General features: G+C 41.1%; 2 protein-coding genes across 2 annotated transcripts; one reads left to right on the forward strand and one right to left on the reverse strand.

Annotated features, from left to right (window-relative positions):
* Positions 1 to 7220: 7220 nt before the first annotated feature.
* On the forward strand, positions 7221 to 9414 carry LOC115363504 (ladderlectin-like). The gene is made up of 7 exons (XM_030057766.1): positions 7221 to 7319; positions 7418 to 7465; positions 7819 to 7872; positions 7982 to 8073; positions 8246 to 8371; positions 8792 to 8891; positions 9341 to 9414. The coding sequence occupies exons 1-7, from the start codon at positions 7256 to 7258 to the stop codon at positions 9412 to 9414; spliced, it is 558 nt and encodes a 185-aa protein (XP_029913626.1). The 5' UTR covers positions 7221 to 7255.
* A 2757-nt stretch (positions 9415 to 12171) lies between these two features.
* LOC115363498 (ladderlectin-like) lies at positions 12172 to 14781 on the reverse strand. Its single transcript, XM_030057753.1, has 8 exons — positions 14738 to 14781; positions 14575 to 14619; positions 13987 to 14079; positions 13819 to 13878; positions 13520 to 13611; positions 13075 to 13200; positions 12718 to 12817; positions 12172 to 12373 (listed from the first exon to the last, which is right to left on the reverse strand). Exons 2-8 carry the CDS (start codon positions 14615 to 14617, stop codon positions 12303 to 12305), a joined length of 585 nt encoding a protein of 194 aa, XP_029913613.1. The 5' UTR covers positions 14618 to 14619; positions 14738 to 14781; the 3' UTR covers positions 12172 to 12302.
* Positions 14782 to 15195: the final 414 nt, after the last annotated feature.

Raw genomic sequence — 15195 nt, forward strand, 5'->3', positions numbered from 1 at the left:
CTATCCTAACTACCTAAATTACAAAGTTCACCTGCATCATGGACAGAATATGCCTTCCCTTCAAACTGAGACCTTGCAGAGCCCCATCCACCCCTCTCCCAACCCTTCTAATACAACCAAATAACACACATAACACACACAAAGACAATATGATGACAAACTGACAATATAAAGTCACAAAAGGATAAATAAATAATATTAAAGAAAAAATAAATGGATAGGATCCCTTATGTAGATCAATAAATTAAACTGAAAGGGCAAAATACATTTTGAAATAAAACATACATGTGAGAGGGAGAGTGTATTTAGAGTTTCACATAGCCCCAGTCTTCAGTAGAGCAATTTTTTCCCCCATTTCATAATGTGTTGTGCTAGGTTGTAATGAACTCCACATCTCACTCATCATCTAATCTAACTAAAATGGAAGGAATCTCTGACTGTCTTTCCTTTGATTTTCTCAACAAATGTTCACACGTGCAAAAGAAATGGGCTTTGTGATGTATTTTTTAAAGAAACTTCAGTTCAAATTAGTTCTTGATTGAGTTTTTAATGTTGACTAGTGTGAAGCCCGTTCACAACATGCCTGTTCAGATCAGGCAAATAGCTGGACAACTACTGTTGCTGGTATTTCTGGAGAACCACTCTTCCAAACAACTTCACACTCAACACTGCACTTCCTTGGGTCCTCAGCAATACAGCGACCATGTGTGAAGTCAATCTGATGAACAGTTGTCAACAAAATTTAAGGATAGCCAGACAGAGAGCGTGTATGTGTGCATGTTCACATGTGTGTGCTTATCTGTGTGTAAAAGCACATACACACACATACACACACACACACACAGACACACACAGTTGACACTGCACTTCCGTGCGTGTTTGCTCCAGAACCCACTCCAGCTGCTTTAATTATGAATTATTCTCATGTCCTTTGCTGCCTGTTGTTTCTTTTCTTTTTACAGAGGGCTGGAGCAACGTCCCATGCAACCTTGGTCGCAACACCTCCATCTGTGTGAAGGACTCCAATCTCAGTTAGTCTGATTAAGTTTACAAACTAACACAGGATTTTTAAAAAAGTTTTTGGATCTACAGTCAAACATGTTAGGAAGTTTCCCACGTGAAAACAAGATACTTTTTTATTCATGTTCCGCACAGTATTTTTCCACACACTATTGATAATCACAGTCTTTCACATAAGCATTTGTCCCCTTAAGCATCCTCTTTGAGTCATGACGCCAAAATGAACATAGATCTCAAAAGGCCTCGCAGTTAAAGGCCAAATGTTCAGCAGCCACAGCAAATAGGCCTCTTTCAGAAGCATGTCTGAGGGGGAAATGCATCCTAAAAACAGATTTGTGAGAAAATTATAAATAGATCTCTCCCAAAGCTTGAAACATGAGACTCACTGATGATGTTAAATGTAGAAAAGTCCTCATGCCGCTTGATCAAACTGATTCTGTATCACAAGTCTACCTTGATGTAATGAGTACCAGTCGAGAGGGAAAGCAAACACCATTTCTTTTTTGAGTGGAAAATTTTTATTTTACCCTTACATATGCCACGCCTGATCTCCTAAAGTGTAAATTCTGTTTAAACATACATGTTTTTTGGGTTTTTTTTATCATTTGCAGTGCAAACCATGGAGTGTCCTTCTGGCTGGGAGATGTTCAAGGGACGCTGTTATTCCTTTGAGAGTCAAATGATGACCTGGGCCCAGGCTCATGTAAATAAACAATTTTGCCCACTTCAGCCGTGGCATCTGCATGTGTCTCGTACCCAGATTCTAAACACAATAAGTTTTCATTTCTCTCGCATTCTCTAATACCCACCATCAAATCTAGCTTCTCTTTCTGTCACTAAAACCCTGACGGTACTATTTCTTGTAATATTATCCTGCTTTTTAACACTTTTGCTTTCCCTGTTCCCCATCCTTTGGTCATCATTCATTACCTTCACAATACATAACAAGTATGTTATGCCTCATTTTGATTTGCATGTGCTTACCACTCGGATCTATAGTAGGTTTCCATTTGTTTGTGGACTGAAGACAAACTGCATTGACATTTTCTTGCTAGTGTCACCAAATGTACCACTTCCAGAGCTGGCTTGGCCGACTAGAATTTCAGTGCATCCAATTGGTTGCCCACATACCTCGTCCAAAGTTGTTTGTCTGTGTTTTCAACAGTCTGAGTTTTCTCTTTCATCCCCCATTTTTTCTCCCTCTCCCAACTCTCATCGCTGTCACTCTTTATTATTCCTTTTGGTTCTCTTCTTTCAATCTACATCTTCCCCTCCTTGTCTATTTCTGTTTACCTTTGTCTTTCCTCATCCCGATTCTTGTCTTCTCATGTCCTGCTCTTCCTCCTGTGCTTTTGCTTTGCTCCTCTTTGTCTCCTCTTCCTCCCCACCAGATGAACTGTGCCACTCAAGAGGCCAGCTTGGTGTCAGTGCACAGCCCTCAGGAGTACGGCTTCCTCCTGCAGCTTGCCAGCAATAACGAATGGCAACAAAACTGGCTGGGCGGATTCTTCTTAGAGGTTAGCCTACATTACATTTTATGCTTTACAATTTTCTGAGCTGGATTATTTGTTGGGTGTTGGATTGCTTTAATTAATTAATATGTGACCAACCCCCGGTGATATCATCCTTACATGATATCACTGGGGGCATATTATTGATTTGACACTGTATTCCATATTGAAGCCTTCAGATGGTAGCTGCTCTTAGGGCCTTTAGGGCCATTCTTTGACCTTTTGAATAAAAAGTCTGATAATCAGGGTTATGTGAGCCTCTTGGTAAATGCCAGTTAGAACATATCAACCTATCATGTCATCACCTCCAATATGATAAAGGCTCCTGTCTGATCACAGTTACATAAAAGAGTTTGCTAAACAGGCAAAATAGTTTTCTTTTGAATTAATTCTTGATTCACATGCCTGATGTATCTCAGACGTTCCCTAACCATAGAACGGATGCAAAGCAGAATGTTGTTGTCCCATGATTGTCTAAATCCGTTATTTGGGGATTTAGCATTGCGTAAGAGGTGTTCCCCTGCAAAAGTTGCTATCTTGCGCACCTGCCGTTATCCCTAAAACATTTGCGCTACCTGTTACATTATGCATAGGCGTGGTTTGGGCGTTACGCCAGATAAACCAATCAGTGCGCCGGATGCCATTGCCTTTAAGAGCAGGCTGCACTATCCCAAATCCGCAAACCGAAACTCGTGATGGAGAGAGGAAGGTCACGATTTAGTACTATCTCTGCAATTTTCTCAGGGGTTCAACTGAGGCTACAGCAAGGTGGCTTTTTATAGGCGAGTTAATTGGGGAGGTGGAGCCGCATGTGCACGTCCACATGTGTCCAAGTGGACGTGCATTGAAGCCGCCTGGGCGCGCTCTTGTAAAAGCCCAAATGGGATAGCGGGTGGTCCTGAGGACCCGCTATCTGCTTTCCCTAACGTGTGTGCTCAAGATAGCAATTGTAGGGAAAGCGCATAAACACGCCCACGGACACACCTCCAGGTGCAAATAAAGGAGTCGGCATAATGTATAGCGGGTAGTGTGACCGCAAGATACCGTTTAGGGATAGTGGCAATGGGTAGCCCAGTGTGAAAGATAGAGCCCATAAGCTTTTTATTGTATATGTTTTTTGAATATCATTAAATGTGCCTCTTATAATTCTCCTGTCTCACTCTAGAACCAGTGGATGTGGCTTGATGGTTCTTGGTTTTATAACAACTTCTTTACCGACCTGTCTCCAGAAACAACCAACCCCTGTCTTATAATAAATAACATGGGTAAGAATTCCCTTATCTGTCTGTCTGTAATTCTATCTATTGATCTATCTAGGTCGGTGGTTATAGCTGATAGACAGATATTTATCAAATATTGTTAGAATTTGTTAGAATAACAGCAAATGAAAAATTATGAGTTTGTAATCATGCTGACAGTATCATTGCAGTCTTTACAGCCAATAATGTTAAGGCATGTAATCATAGACCATTCATCTGCTGGACTACTATGAGGTTCATCATCTGTTGCTTTGAAAGTTTAAAGACATTGCTGTGTTTTGGCATCCAAAACCATCCAGTAGGTCTTGGTCTTGTCAGTGGTCTTTCCATAGCAGTGTTTCCATTTGGAAGACCTCCACAAAAACCCTGTTACTGATGAAGTTTACTATTTTATTATTATTTTATTATTATTATTTTATTGTGTTTTGTTTTGTTTTTTAATTTTTGGAGTCATGCTGGACAACTGCATGATTCTATTGGACTAACACAGCACTGAACTTTTGTCTTGACAGAGGGCTGGACCAATTACAACTGCGAGACTAACTTGCCTTCTTTTTGTGTGAAAAATGCACAATAAGTCTACACTCCATGGCGAAAGAATTTTTAATCAACTAGAAAGTTAAAAATCATTCTCCCCCCCTGAATTAACATTATCTTCCAAGAGTCTGAGGGTGGTGACTTTTGTTTCATATTGATATTAATATTACTTTCGATCCTTGTGCTAGAATGCTGTCCTTCACTGCACATGACAGTAAGAGACATGTGAGGTAACTCAAGAGCCTCTGTCACAATGCCTGATCAATAAACTAATAAATTGTAAGCAGTGTTGCTCTCTTTTGTTGACATGAGGTGTCCGTGTTTGATTTCAACACAGATCATAGGTATGAGTACCATAGCCATCAGCAGTGATGAAACAGATAGCACAGTGGTATACCAGAGGCTGCAAGACTGATGGAGAGCTATGCGTAGAGGCTCTATCACCATAATCACAACATTGACTGAATTAAGTATTTTATGCTTTCCACAGTAAAGCATCCTGTGTTTCTACAGTAGAAAATTACATAATCCTGAGAGGCCATTCAGTCATTTTAAAAAAAAAAAAATGCTGTTATCTGGACATAACAAACCTTGTTTTCTTGTAGTAACGAGTTAATTATTTATTATTATTATTATTATTTATTAATTATTTATTATTATCTTGAGAGAACAAAAGGCTGATTTCTTGACTTGTTTTTGTAAGATCGCAGGATAATTATGGAGAACTCAAAAATTAATCTGGTTCATTTGAACACTGCAGCAGCGTTACGCATTCAAGAGGACTGTCAGGGAGGATTCATAACTGAACAGTACATCATCACAATGACCGAAATCGTGCAGGAATTATTTTTTTTAGTATTTTTTTATTGATTAATTTTAATTTTTTACTTTTATTTATTTTATTTTTTAATTGTGGCTATCTTTCCATATATCTGTTAAATTTGCAACCCTCTGTCTCCCTGCCATTGTTTGCTGCTGTCCTCCTTGGTTTGTTTTGACAACTTCCGGTGGCCATGGATGAGTGGTTATGCTCTGACAGTGATGTGAGATTCTGCAATGTAGTCTGACCTCGGGCTATAGGACATTACAGTTTGTGCGATGTGCCACTGTTGAGTGCATATCTCTTCAAACTTCTTCCATGAGGGTGTTACCATGACAGCAATTGTGTAATAACTATTGAGTGCTCTATTACCCTGAAATCAGATGTAATCCAATAAACTTCCACTCCCTTTTACATGCTGCAGTACTTCCTTCACACCAAGGTTTATTATGCCTTCCAGAAGATATAGACCACCTCATCAGTTATGTCAACAGATGGTCACGTCATCTGTCCTCACTTCTTTCTGTAAGCTGTTAGAAATTGCACCAAGTTCAGGGGCATGAGTCTTATTTATCAGAAGGAAGTCTTGGTAGTTATTCCTCTGTTGAAGTTCATTGGAGGGTTATCTCACAACTGTTTCCTTGACTGAGTCAGCCCCATTTAATAGCGGTCATTACTGTCATTTTCTGGCAGAGTCAGAGTCAAGGAACTGTCATGATTGCGCCAGACCTGTGTATTGCTGAATACATGTATTAAAAATGAATAAATGTATTAAAAATATGGCTGAGATAAGTTAGGATTTAAAGAGTAACTAAACCCCAAACCCAAATTTCTGCCTGGCCTCTAACAGTGAAACATAAAGTGTCTTGTACCATGAGTTACCCAAATGTACCCAACAGGACCCTAAGGTACTCCAAAATTGGTACTTTTGGTTAGTTTTGGGTATCTTTTGAGCACTTTTGGGTCTCTTTTAGGTTCTTTGAGGTTGTCTGAGGTACTTCCAGGTATATGTGCGTAACTAAGCACTTTGTGGTAACTTGAGCAAAACTGGAAACTTTTGGAGTGATTGGTAGAGCCCTGTGCCATTAGTCCACCAACAAACAGTTCCACTCTTTAAAAATGCTGTAGGAAAATGCTGCCTAATCAGCTGCATTTAGATTTACAATTAGATACATAAAATGTGCCACTTCTCAGGTGCAGTTTTCCCATGTTCGTCCTACCTGTATAAAGTTGTTATTAGTTATCTAAGGAGAGCATTCCAGTATCAGATTCCCAGTATCCGTTTGATTCAAGCAGCATTATTCATCCACCATGGTGGGATGCAAGCTTGTTTTCCCGGAACACATCAACACAGTACTGACACGGGAGGCAAAGTCCAACCTGTTTTATTGTATACACACCACGTGAATGAGGTGACTAAGTCTGGTTCAGGTCTGTACATATAAAGCAGAGCAGCCTCCTCTCATCAATACATCACTGATACCTGAGGAAGAGCAGCTGACATCGACCTTTCAGGTAAAACACCTACTGCATGATTTCCCTTCTTTCAATGGGTCATTTGACTTTTTTCCTTTGCTCTTTGTTTCCATTTTCACATCTTTAGTTGTTAATTCATGTTTTTGACTACCTCACCAGCTTTTTTATTTCTTCTGTTTTCAAGTGCTTTTGCTTTTTCTGTCTCTTTAAAGGAACACACCAACTTTTTATATACTTTGATCAATCCAGAAATTAACTAGTTTGTCCTTTAGCTACTGTCAATGTTTATTGGATACAATGTAAGCTTAGGGTCATCTCATAAATATTTGGACATTTCTGGTGTGTGGAAATACTTGTGATATATATATATATATATATATATATATATATTTTTTTTTTTTTTTTTTTTTTTTTTTTTTTTTTCCTAGTTTTCATGTTATGTTCACATCAGCTGAGGGATTTCATACTTGGCTTTTGAAACCACTTCAAACCTGGTCTTCATAGTTCCTGAAAAGTTTCAGACTGTCAGCCAACTGATTATGTTAGGTTATAGTGAGAGATGATGTTTGAATCCACTCTGTTTCTCCCTCTAGATCTGCATTGTAGTCATTATCATCATAATCATCATCATCATGAAGACTCTACTGATCCTCTCTGCCATCCTCTGTGCTGCTCTGTCCATCGAGGCTGCAACTGGTGAGACAGAATGCTAATACAGTTCAGTTCAGGTACAGAATTTTATATACACAGTATACCTGGAAATGAAGGCGGGCTAAATGTTGTTTTTCCCTCAGTGGTTCCAGCTGAGGCTGCTGCTGAGGAGCAAGCTGCTGCAAATCCAGGTTAGTGTCAAATTTGTGTTATTATTTTAATGAGACACAGGTGACAGACCCTCTCCCAGGCATCTTTAAAGGAACTTGTGCTCATGTATTTCTGCTATTGTCTGAGACACCTTGCATTTCCAAGCCTAGTGCCTCTAATGTTCTTACATAAACTTGAACTGGAAGTTTAAATGGCCCTGCATGAACAGTTTACATATTACTGGTGAATCAGGGATACACAAAGGCATTTTAATTCTAAATATAGATATACACACACAAATACATAGGACTGTAAATATATGACTGAAATACATTTGGTGTCCCCTATCTGTGAATGTGGCACGAGTCAAGTTATGCTGTTTGGTTTTTTACAGAGGTGGAAGCTGGGGGTGCTGTGGCTTTTGGGAGGGCAGCTGTTCTGCCTCAAGGTTAGACTCCTTATAGGACATTTACACCAGAGATGTTGTAGTACAGAGTGATATTCCACCTACAACAATATGTGATGCGGAGCACTAAAACTGGGCTTAATATTTGCAGCTCGTTTAAGCTTCTGCCTTGACGGTTGGCATAGTTTTCGTGGTAACTGCTACCTCCTTGTCAACACTCCTGAGACCTGGAGAAATGCTGAGGTAAGAAGATCATAAACCTCCAAACAGTTCTTCATGAAACCCAATGTAGTAGCTGCTGATTTAATTCTTCTTCATATATGTTATTGTTCTCTTGGGAAAAGTTAGGCACCAGGAGATTAAATAGAGTATGGACAGATAAATATGACCAGGTCTGCTCTTCTTCCTCTTCCAGAGTTACTGTGCTAGTTTTGAGGGCAGCCTGGTCTCAGTCCACAGCATCTGGGAGTATCGTTTCCTCCAGCGCCTGGCTAAGACCGGCGGTCACTCTCTTGCCTGGATGGGAGGTTACTTCTTCCAGGTTTGTTCAAATCCAAAAAGCTGTATTTCACAACAGAATGCAATAGACTTTTCATCATTGTAGTTGACAGTGTTTTAGTTTTTATTGTATTTTTGTTCTGCACTCATCTCTGCAGTTGTGTCACTGCTTTTAATTTGCACACAGTGATGCTGTTCAGCATGCTCAGCTGTTTACATTGCTGCTGAATCCAGAGTTACTCTCAGTATAGAACAGAAATTTAAAAAATAATGTGGTTAAAGGAGGTTTCTACAGATTGCGGTTAACACTTCTCTAAGCAGCACCACAAGAAAAACAGGCAGTGCTACTGTTTGTGATGAGATTTATAAGAAAGCTCATATTTGACTCTCAGTTTAAACTAACAAGACACACACAGAGCTACTCTTTCAGTGAACAGGGGATCATACCGCTTATTTTCTCCAGGGTGACTGGAGGTGGGAGGATGGCACACTGTTTGACTACAGCAACTGGGAACCGTTGAGCTCCACCAGCAGCTACCAGTGCCTGCAGCTCAACTCTGATGGTAAGAAAACAAAATGGGGTGTAGCCAAAATCTGTCTAAATACTGGAAATTCAATATGGGCTCAACAATAATTTAAATCATCAATTTGTACAGGAACTTTGACAGCAGGCACTGTCAAACAAAAAAAGAACAAACTCAACAGATGTAGAATATTTATGTTATAATAAAAGAAAGATTTGGTCACTTAAGCAAAAAAAAAAATTATGTGCATTTTATCTGCTCTCTTTTTTGCTTCCCACTTTTTTCCGTTGAAGTCTGTGGGAAATTCTGGGAGCCATTGCATTGTTTTATGAATTCATAATGTAACATTATGTGTCTTTTCACTTCGATTTTGACATTTTTGATTTTGTTAGTCTACCTTACTCCCATCATTAACCTCTCTTGAAGGTATTTACTTGTTGTTGATGATGATGATGATGATGATGATGATGATGATGATGTTTTTGCAGAGTCCAAGGGCTGGTCCAATCATGGCTGCAGCATGCGTTTCCCCTTCATCTGTGAGCTGCGGTCAAACTGCTAGTGAGCAGTGTGCACAGTGTTTCTACAGGACTCAACAGTCGTGCTATTACCACTGTAACACAAGTCTCAACACAACTCAAAGAAAATGCTATTTATTACCACAAGGCTGGTGTGAGACTAAAGCACATTTGCATGGACTGTGTCTATTAATTTATTTTGTTTACTGTTTTAGCTGTGGTAATTGGTAATTCAGTCATACAGTCATATAAGATCTATAAATGTGGTGAAATTAACCATAAATAAAGAGAACATGTTTTACATATATGGCCTGATGTTTTCCTCTCTTTTCATATTCATGTGACTTCATGTGAAAGCAAGTGTTACTCAGACTGAAAGTGTAACCACTGAGGGTTGAAATATTCCTTGTTGTTCTGCATAAACAAGTAAATCATTGTTTAGTCAGACAGATTTTGCCCAACTTTATGGCAAACATGCGTGTCCTGGCAGCCATATGAACACATACAAAACATGATTTGTTTGCTCCAAGCCCAATGACAAATCTTCCCACCACCAAGCCATAACCGAGGCAGACTGCCAGGAGATGAAGCACTTTCAGGCACGAAGTTCAAACACACCTTGGGGGCTTGTCTGTAAAGTCTGGTTTGACGTGCAGCTTCATATGGGACGCAGGGCGAACAAGGGCCACCGCAAATGAAAGGCCGACTCCTTCAGCATTCGCCACAACGAAAATTACCTAAAATATGTCACCCTGAATGCACAAAAAATCACAACGATGCTGCCGAAAAAAACATAGAAAGCCTGCGGGGAGCAGCTGGGTAACCCACTGTGTCCGGTGGCCTCCCTGGAGAAATAGTCTACCTCTCCCTGCTGCCTCCTGATCCACCTGCCTTTTATCTCCACCCAAAGCGGACACAGTGTGACAATGCTGATGTATGGTAAATTAACAGTATACTTTTATTATTATTGTTATTGTTACAACCGACGTTAGGCATACGTCTGCGCTAAAACGCACCTGTCACGAAACGCAAGCCACCGTCCCAGCAAAGAGGAGCCCAAACATAGGCTAATTGAACACTATTTTAACAAATGCACTATTAATGGAAATATCCAATTCAACATTAACGAGCCCAAATAGCCTGATGTGACATGATGATGGCGCTAGATGAAAAAGCAATCTTAGCGTCTGTGTTGCTTGGCAACCGTTCTGTCCACTCTATCTTGCTTGGTGGAAGAATGAATAGTTCTCAGTTTTTATTGTGTGTTTATTTTATGGGCTATATGTAGGGTAACCGTTTTATAAAAGCAATAAGCCCCTTCAAGCCGTGAGTTAGCCTACAGTGATTTTACAGCTCCGCTGCACGTCGTCCCTTAGATAAGAACACCCCTCAGCCGTTGTAAAATCACTGTAACCCACGGCTTCTCAGGGCTTATTGCTTAAATAATGTTGCACTTTCTGTTCAGTCTGAGTATGTTGTAACAGTGTAGCTTGGTTGGTTAAATAAATGGAGAGAGAGAGAGACAAAACCTCTGTTTACAGTTTTGTGCAGTCAGTAAAAGAGAGAAATGAAGTCTGCTGAGTTAAACGTCTTTGTCCAGTTCAGCACTGAGGTGAGGACAGCGACACAATAGCCACTCATGTGCAGACACATCCTTTTTTTTTTATCGGCCCACCCGCTAGTGTTCTACCGGCATTACGCCTAGGGCGCCAACATAGGCAGGGCCGGCACTGGCGGCAGGCAAGAGTATGTTGGACGAGCCACTCTCTCAAAGCAGCAAGGAAGACTTCCAAGATTTCCCCTCCCACTGGAGCTAGTGTAACACAAATGCAAGTCAGAGAGAAAACAAAACACAGCCACAAGTGGTAACTGACGGGGTCAAAGTACAAAAAGAAGTGTTCAACATAATGTGACCACCAGTGGAATGTGAATCTGAATACATGCTGTGTCAAAAGACTGAAAGGAACAATGCTTCCATGTCAGCCTCAGTTTGCATGTGGGGCAACAAAAAAACAACATTTCACTGCTCTTGAACCAACGACCATCAAGTTGAAAGGCCACCTCTCTATCCACTGTGCTCTTTCCTCAACTGGAAACAAATCTTGGTGGGGTCAGTATAGAATGGTCAAGTTCTGAGATGGTCCAAACGAGGTTACCTGACTCAGAGGCAATATTCTGTCTTTAGTGCCTTCACCTATCACATGGGCTTTCAGACACAGTCTAAACCAGTGGTTATCAACCTTTTTCCAATAATGTACCCCCTCTGACATATTTTTGTTCAGCCAAGATCCCCCTGACCAGTGGAAAAAAAATTATTGGTAGAAAAAAATCCTTGATGCAGAAGGCCAACCCCGCTCCATCAGTGTGAAACAACAACCTGATACTGAGATTTTTTTGTTTCTGTTTTTGCTTCTTCTTCTTCTTCTCTTCTTCCTCCTTGTTTCCAGCTGTATCGCTGCTACATTTCAACCACTCGATCCAGTTTCTGGATTTTTGTCTCGTCTTGGTCACAGTGAACAAACGTCCTCACTCGACACCCACGGCAGCAGATACTTATATTACTTATATATACTTATATTTCTACACTGAGCTAAGAGCAGTGTGCATGAGTGTATATGTACGACATGTGTGTGTATGTGTGTGTTTGAGTGTGTGCACTTGTCGTGCTGCATGGACCTTGAGGTTTCCATGATATGATGGAACTAAGGAGGCATTGATCTTTTCATCCAAAGTGCTGTTATTAATAAACCAGACAGCTTCAGGAGCGTGAGTTTTGATTATTGCAGATTGCATTACAGCTTTATTAATTCTTCATAAATATACACTGGAGAGTACAAAGGACAAAACAGGACACAGGAAGACATGTGACGGAGGTCTTAGAGGACATCACAGCTGATCGTCCACAAGCCTCCTGCTGTGCATCAAGTTCCAGCTAACAGCTGCCTGGGCTCACGGAGCAGATGAAGCGCAGATTAGTGTTACAGTTGGCATTGCTCCATCCCTCTGAAAAATGACAAGAAACAAGGAAAGAAAGAAAGAAAGAAAGAAAGAAGGAAAGAAAGAAAGACAGAAAGAAAGAAAGAAAGAAAGAAAGAAAGAAAGAAAGAAAGAAAGAAAGAAAGAAAGAAAGAAAGAGAAAGGAAAATGGGAGTCAGCTTGAGGTTTTTCCTCACATCACAAATATGCAGAGTAACAACTAACACTGTAGTGTTAGTTAACATGATGCAAACAGAGAGGAAAAAATGATGACAGACCAGCTGCATTTTCCACCACACTGCTGAGTAAAACTCAGTTTGAGTAGCAACATTTAAAACTGTTTGAACTGTGGAACAAAGTGCAAGACTTACTGTTGGAGTTTAAGTAGATGCAAGGATAGCTGGTGGCAGTGGCCTGGCTGTACCAGTTGGCGTAATAGAAGCCCTGACGGTCAATCCACATCCACCGGCTCTGAGGGAGGCAAAGAGCAAGAGTGTCAGCAGCAGCTTTCCAACTCAGTTTAGCTTTCAAGTTGTTAAAAGGGCTGTGAAACTTTCTCAGTCATTATCACGTTTTGTATTCTGGCTGCAGTTTTATTGATCTTTGAATTCATTTCACCCCCGACCCAGCATTAAACAACGCACGCGAATATCAACAACTTGCAGCTTTTACGAATCAGATTTTGGGCTTATGTTTTGGGGAAGGACATCTCGCTGTGGGGTCCAGACCTGCAGGTAGAAGCCCCCCAGCCATGCGGTGGTCTGGCTGGCTGTCTGCGTGAGCTGCTGGAGGAAGCGATACTCGCTGGGGTTGCTGGCTGAGGGAAGTTGGGCACCCAGGCTGTTACAATACTCCTGATGGACACAAGGAGACAAAGTGTTAGAGACGCCTCTGTTTGGCTTCGTGTCCACTTCTGCAGAGCGGTACACAGCTGAAGAATGATTAGTCTATTTGAATGCAACTCCAAATGATCAGCCGCCTTCATCTCTGCTATGGAGAACAGGGAAAAAACATACAGTAAAACCACAGTAACATTATCAAACATAGGCCTAGCTGATAATGTCATACATACAGACACTGCTTATTCAGCTGTGATCTGTTATAGAAATAAATAAAGTTTTTGATAATGTCATGATAATCCAATTTAAAGGTGTGTGTGGATCACAGCAGTACCTCTGCATTGTGCCAGGACATGGGGCTGTTGACAAAGCGGAAGCAGCGAGCTCCATGTTTGAACCAGCCGTCAGGACAGAACGAGAAGCGAACTGGAGACACACAGAGGAACAGCTGTTTGCTTCAACACGGACCTGATCTCACTGGAACATTTCAGCAGTGATGTTGTATAGAAATGGTGACATCACTTTTGCATTTCATCTGGCTTTTATCCAGCGTTGACGTCATTATTTATTGTTATGATAGCCAAGCAACACTAAAGCTGTAGGAAATATGGGAAAGAGTGATGTGGTTCTTACACTCAGGAGCCTGGGCCTCCTCCACATCTGCTCTCTCCTCTGGGTCCTCAAACACAGGCGCTGCACAAACACACAGCAGCAGCTGAGGTTAGAATCTGTTGTATATCTGTTGAAACTGTAACATGTTCAAATGTGTCCAGCTCCATGACCAAAGAGGTTTCTGCTTACCACGTCTGGGAGCAGGAGCAGATTCCTCTTTCATTTCCTCAGCTTTCTTCTCCTCTGACTCTGGATCAGCCACTGGCTTCTCTCCTGCCGCCTCTAACCACAAAACCACCGGCTCGTTAGTTCACCTTCACTGAATTCATTTGCCTTGCCGTGCATCTCAAATCCAACAGTTACAACCATTTGTTGTTTTTAAAAGGTGGTTGACAACATGAAACTGAAGAGTCGACACAGTGCAGCTAGAGGAGTGATGGGTGCTGCTGCAGAGACAGCTGACTTAGAATTAGGGTTATGTTGAACCTCTGCTCCTTTTAAATATAAAGTCTGCAACAATTCTTCATTTGGGATAGTAAACCTAAAAGTTTGTTTGATGCTGAATGAAACACAAAGGTGAAATACATGGGAGCATAAACGAATGCAGAGGAGTTTACACAGGCTGTGGAACACCACACCAGTGTTTCTTTTCTGTCCTCGATATGAAGGGCTCTCTGTGGCTGTGCAGCCTCGCTCTGACTGGGTTTTCCACCTCCAGCCAAAGCTCAAATGATTGAAATATCTCAAAGTAGCATCAGATTTTCTGTGGACACTAACCTGGTGCAGCAGGCACGTCTTTCCCAGAGGCTTCAGCTGGCATCTCTGTAGACAAAACACAACCTGAGTTCACATCTGCACTTGTAACTTTCACACTGACTGTGTCCCGTCTGTCTCTGTGTGGGTTTCTGCTTCTAGAAAACTAATGATCTCCAATACTTACCAAGAGCTTTTTCCACTGCCTCCTCTGTGGGAGCTGCAGAGAGAAACACAACACTGTTGGTGACAGTCTGGAAGCTGTGTGTGTGTGTGTGTGTGTGTGTGTGTGTGTGTGTGTGTGTGTGTGTGTGTGTGTGTGTGTTTGGCATGGGAAGCTGTTCAATGTATTTAAAGGTAGAAACTGTAATCTGTCCTGTTCATCAGTTTTGCTGTGAAGTGATGAGAACACAGACAACAAAATCACCATGTGCAGATGGTCGGCATGTTATTAACATGTTATTAAAATGATTTAAATGACGTATTATTGACATTTAGAAAGGCTTCAACTGAAAATGAATTGTGAGTCACAATCTGACCTGCAAATGCCACACAGAGGAGCACAGAGAGGACGAGGAGGACCTTCATGATGGTGCTGATGATGAAGATGAGGTGATTGCCCTGTTGTTAAGAGATGGAGAAAAT

The sequence above is a fragment of the Myripristis murdjan genome, chromosome 1 (assembly GCF_902150065.1).
Source record: "Myripristis murdjan chromosome 1, fMyrMur1.1, whole genome shotgun sequence".
Lineage (NCBI taxonomy): Eukaryota > Metazoa > Chordata > Actinopteri > Holocentriformes > Holocentridae > Myripristis > Myripristis murdjan.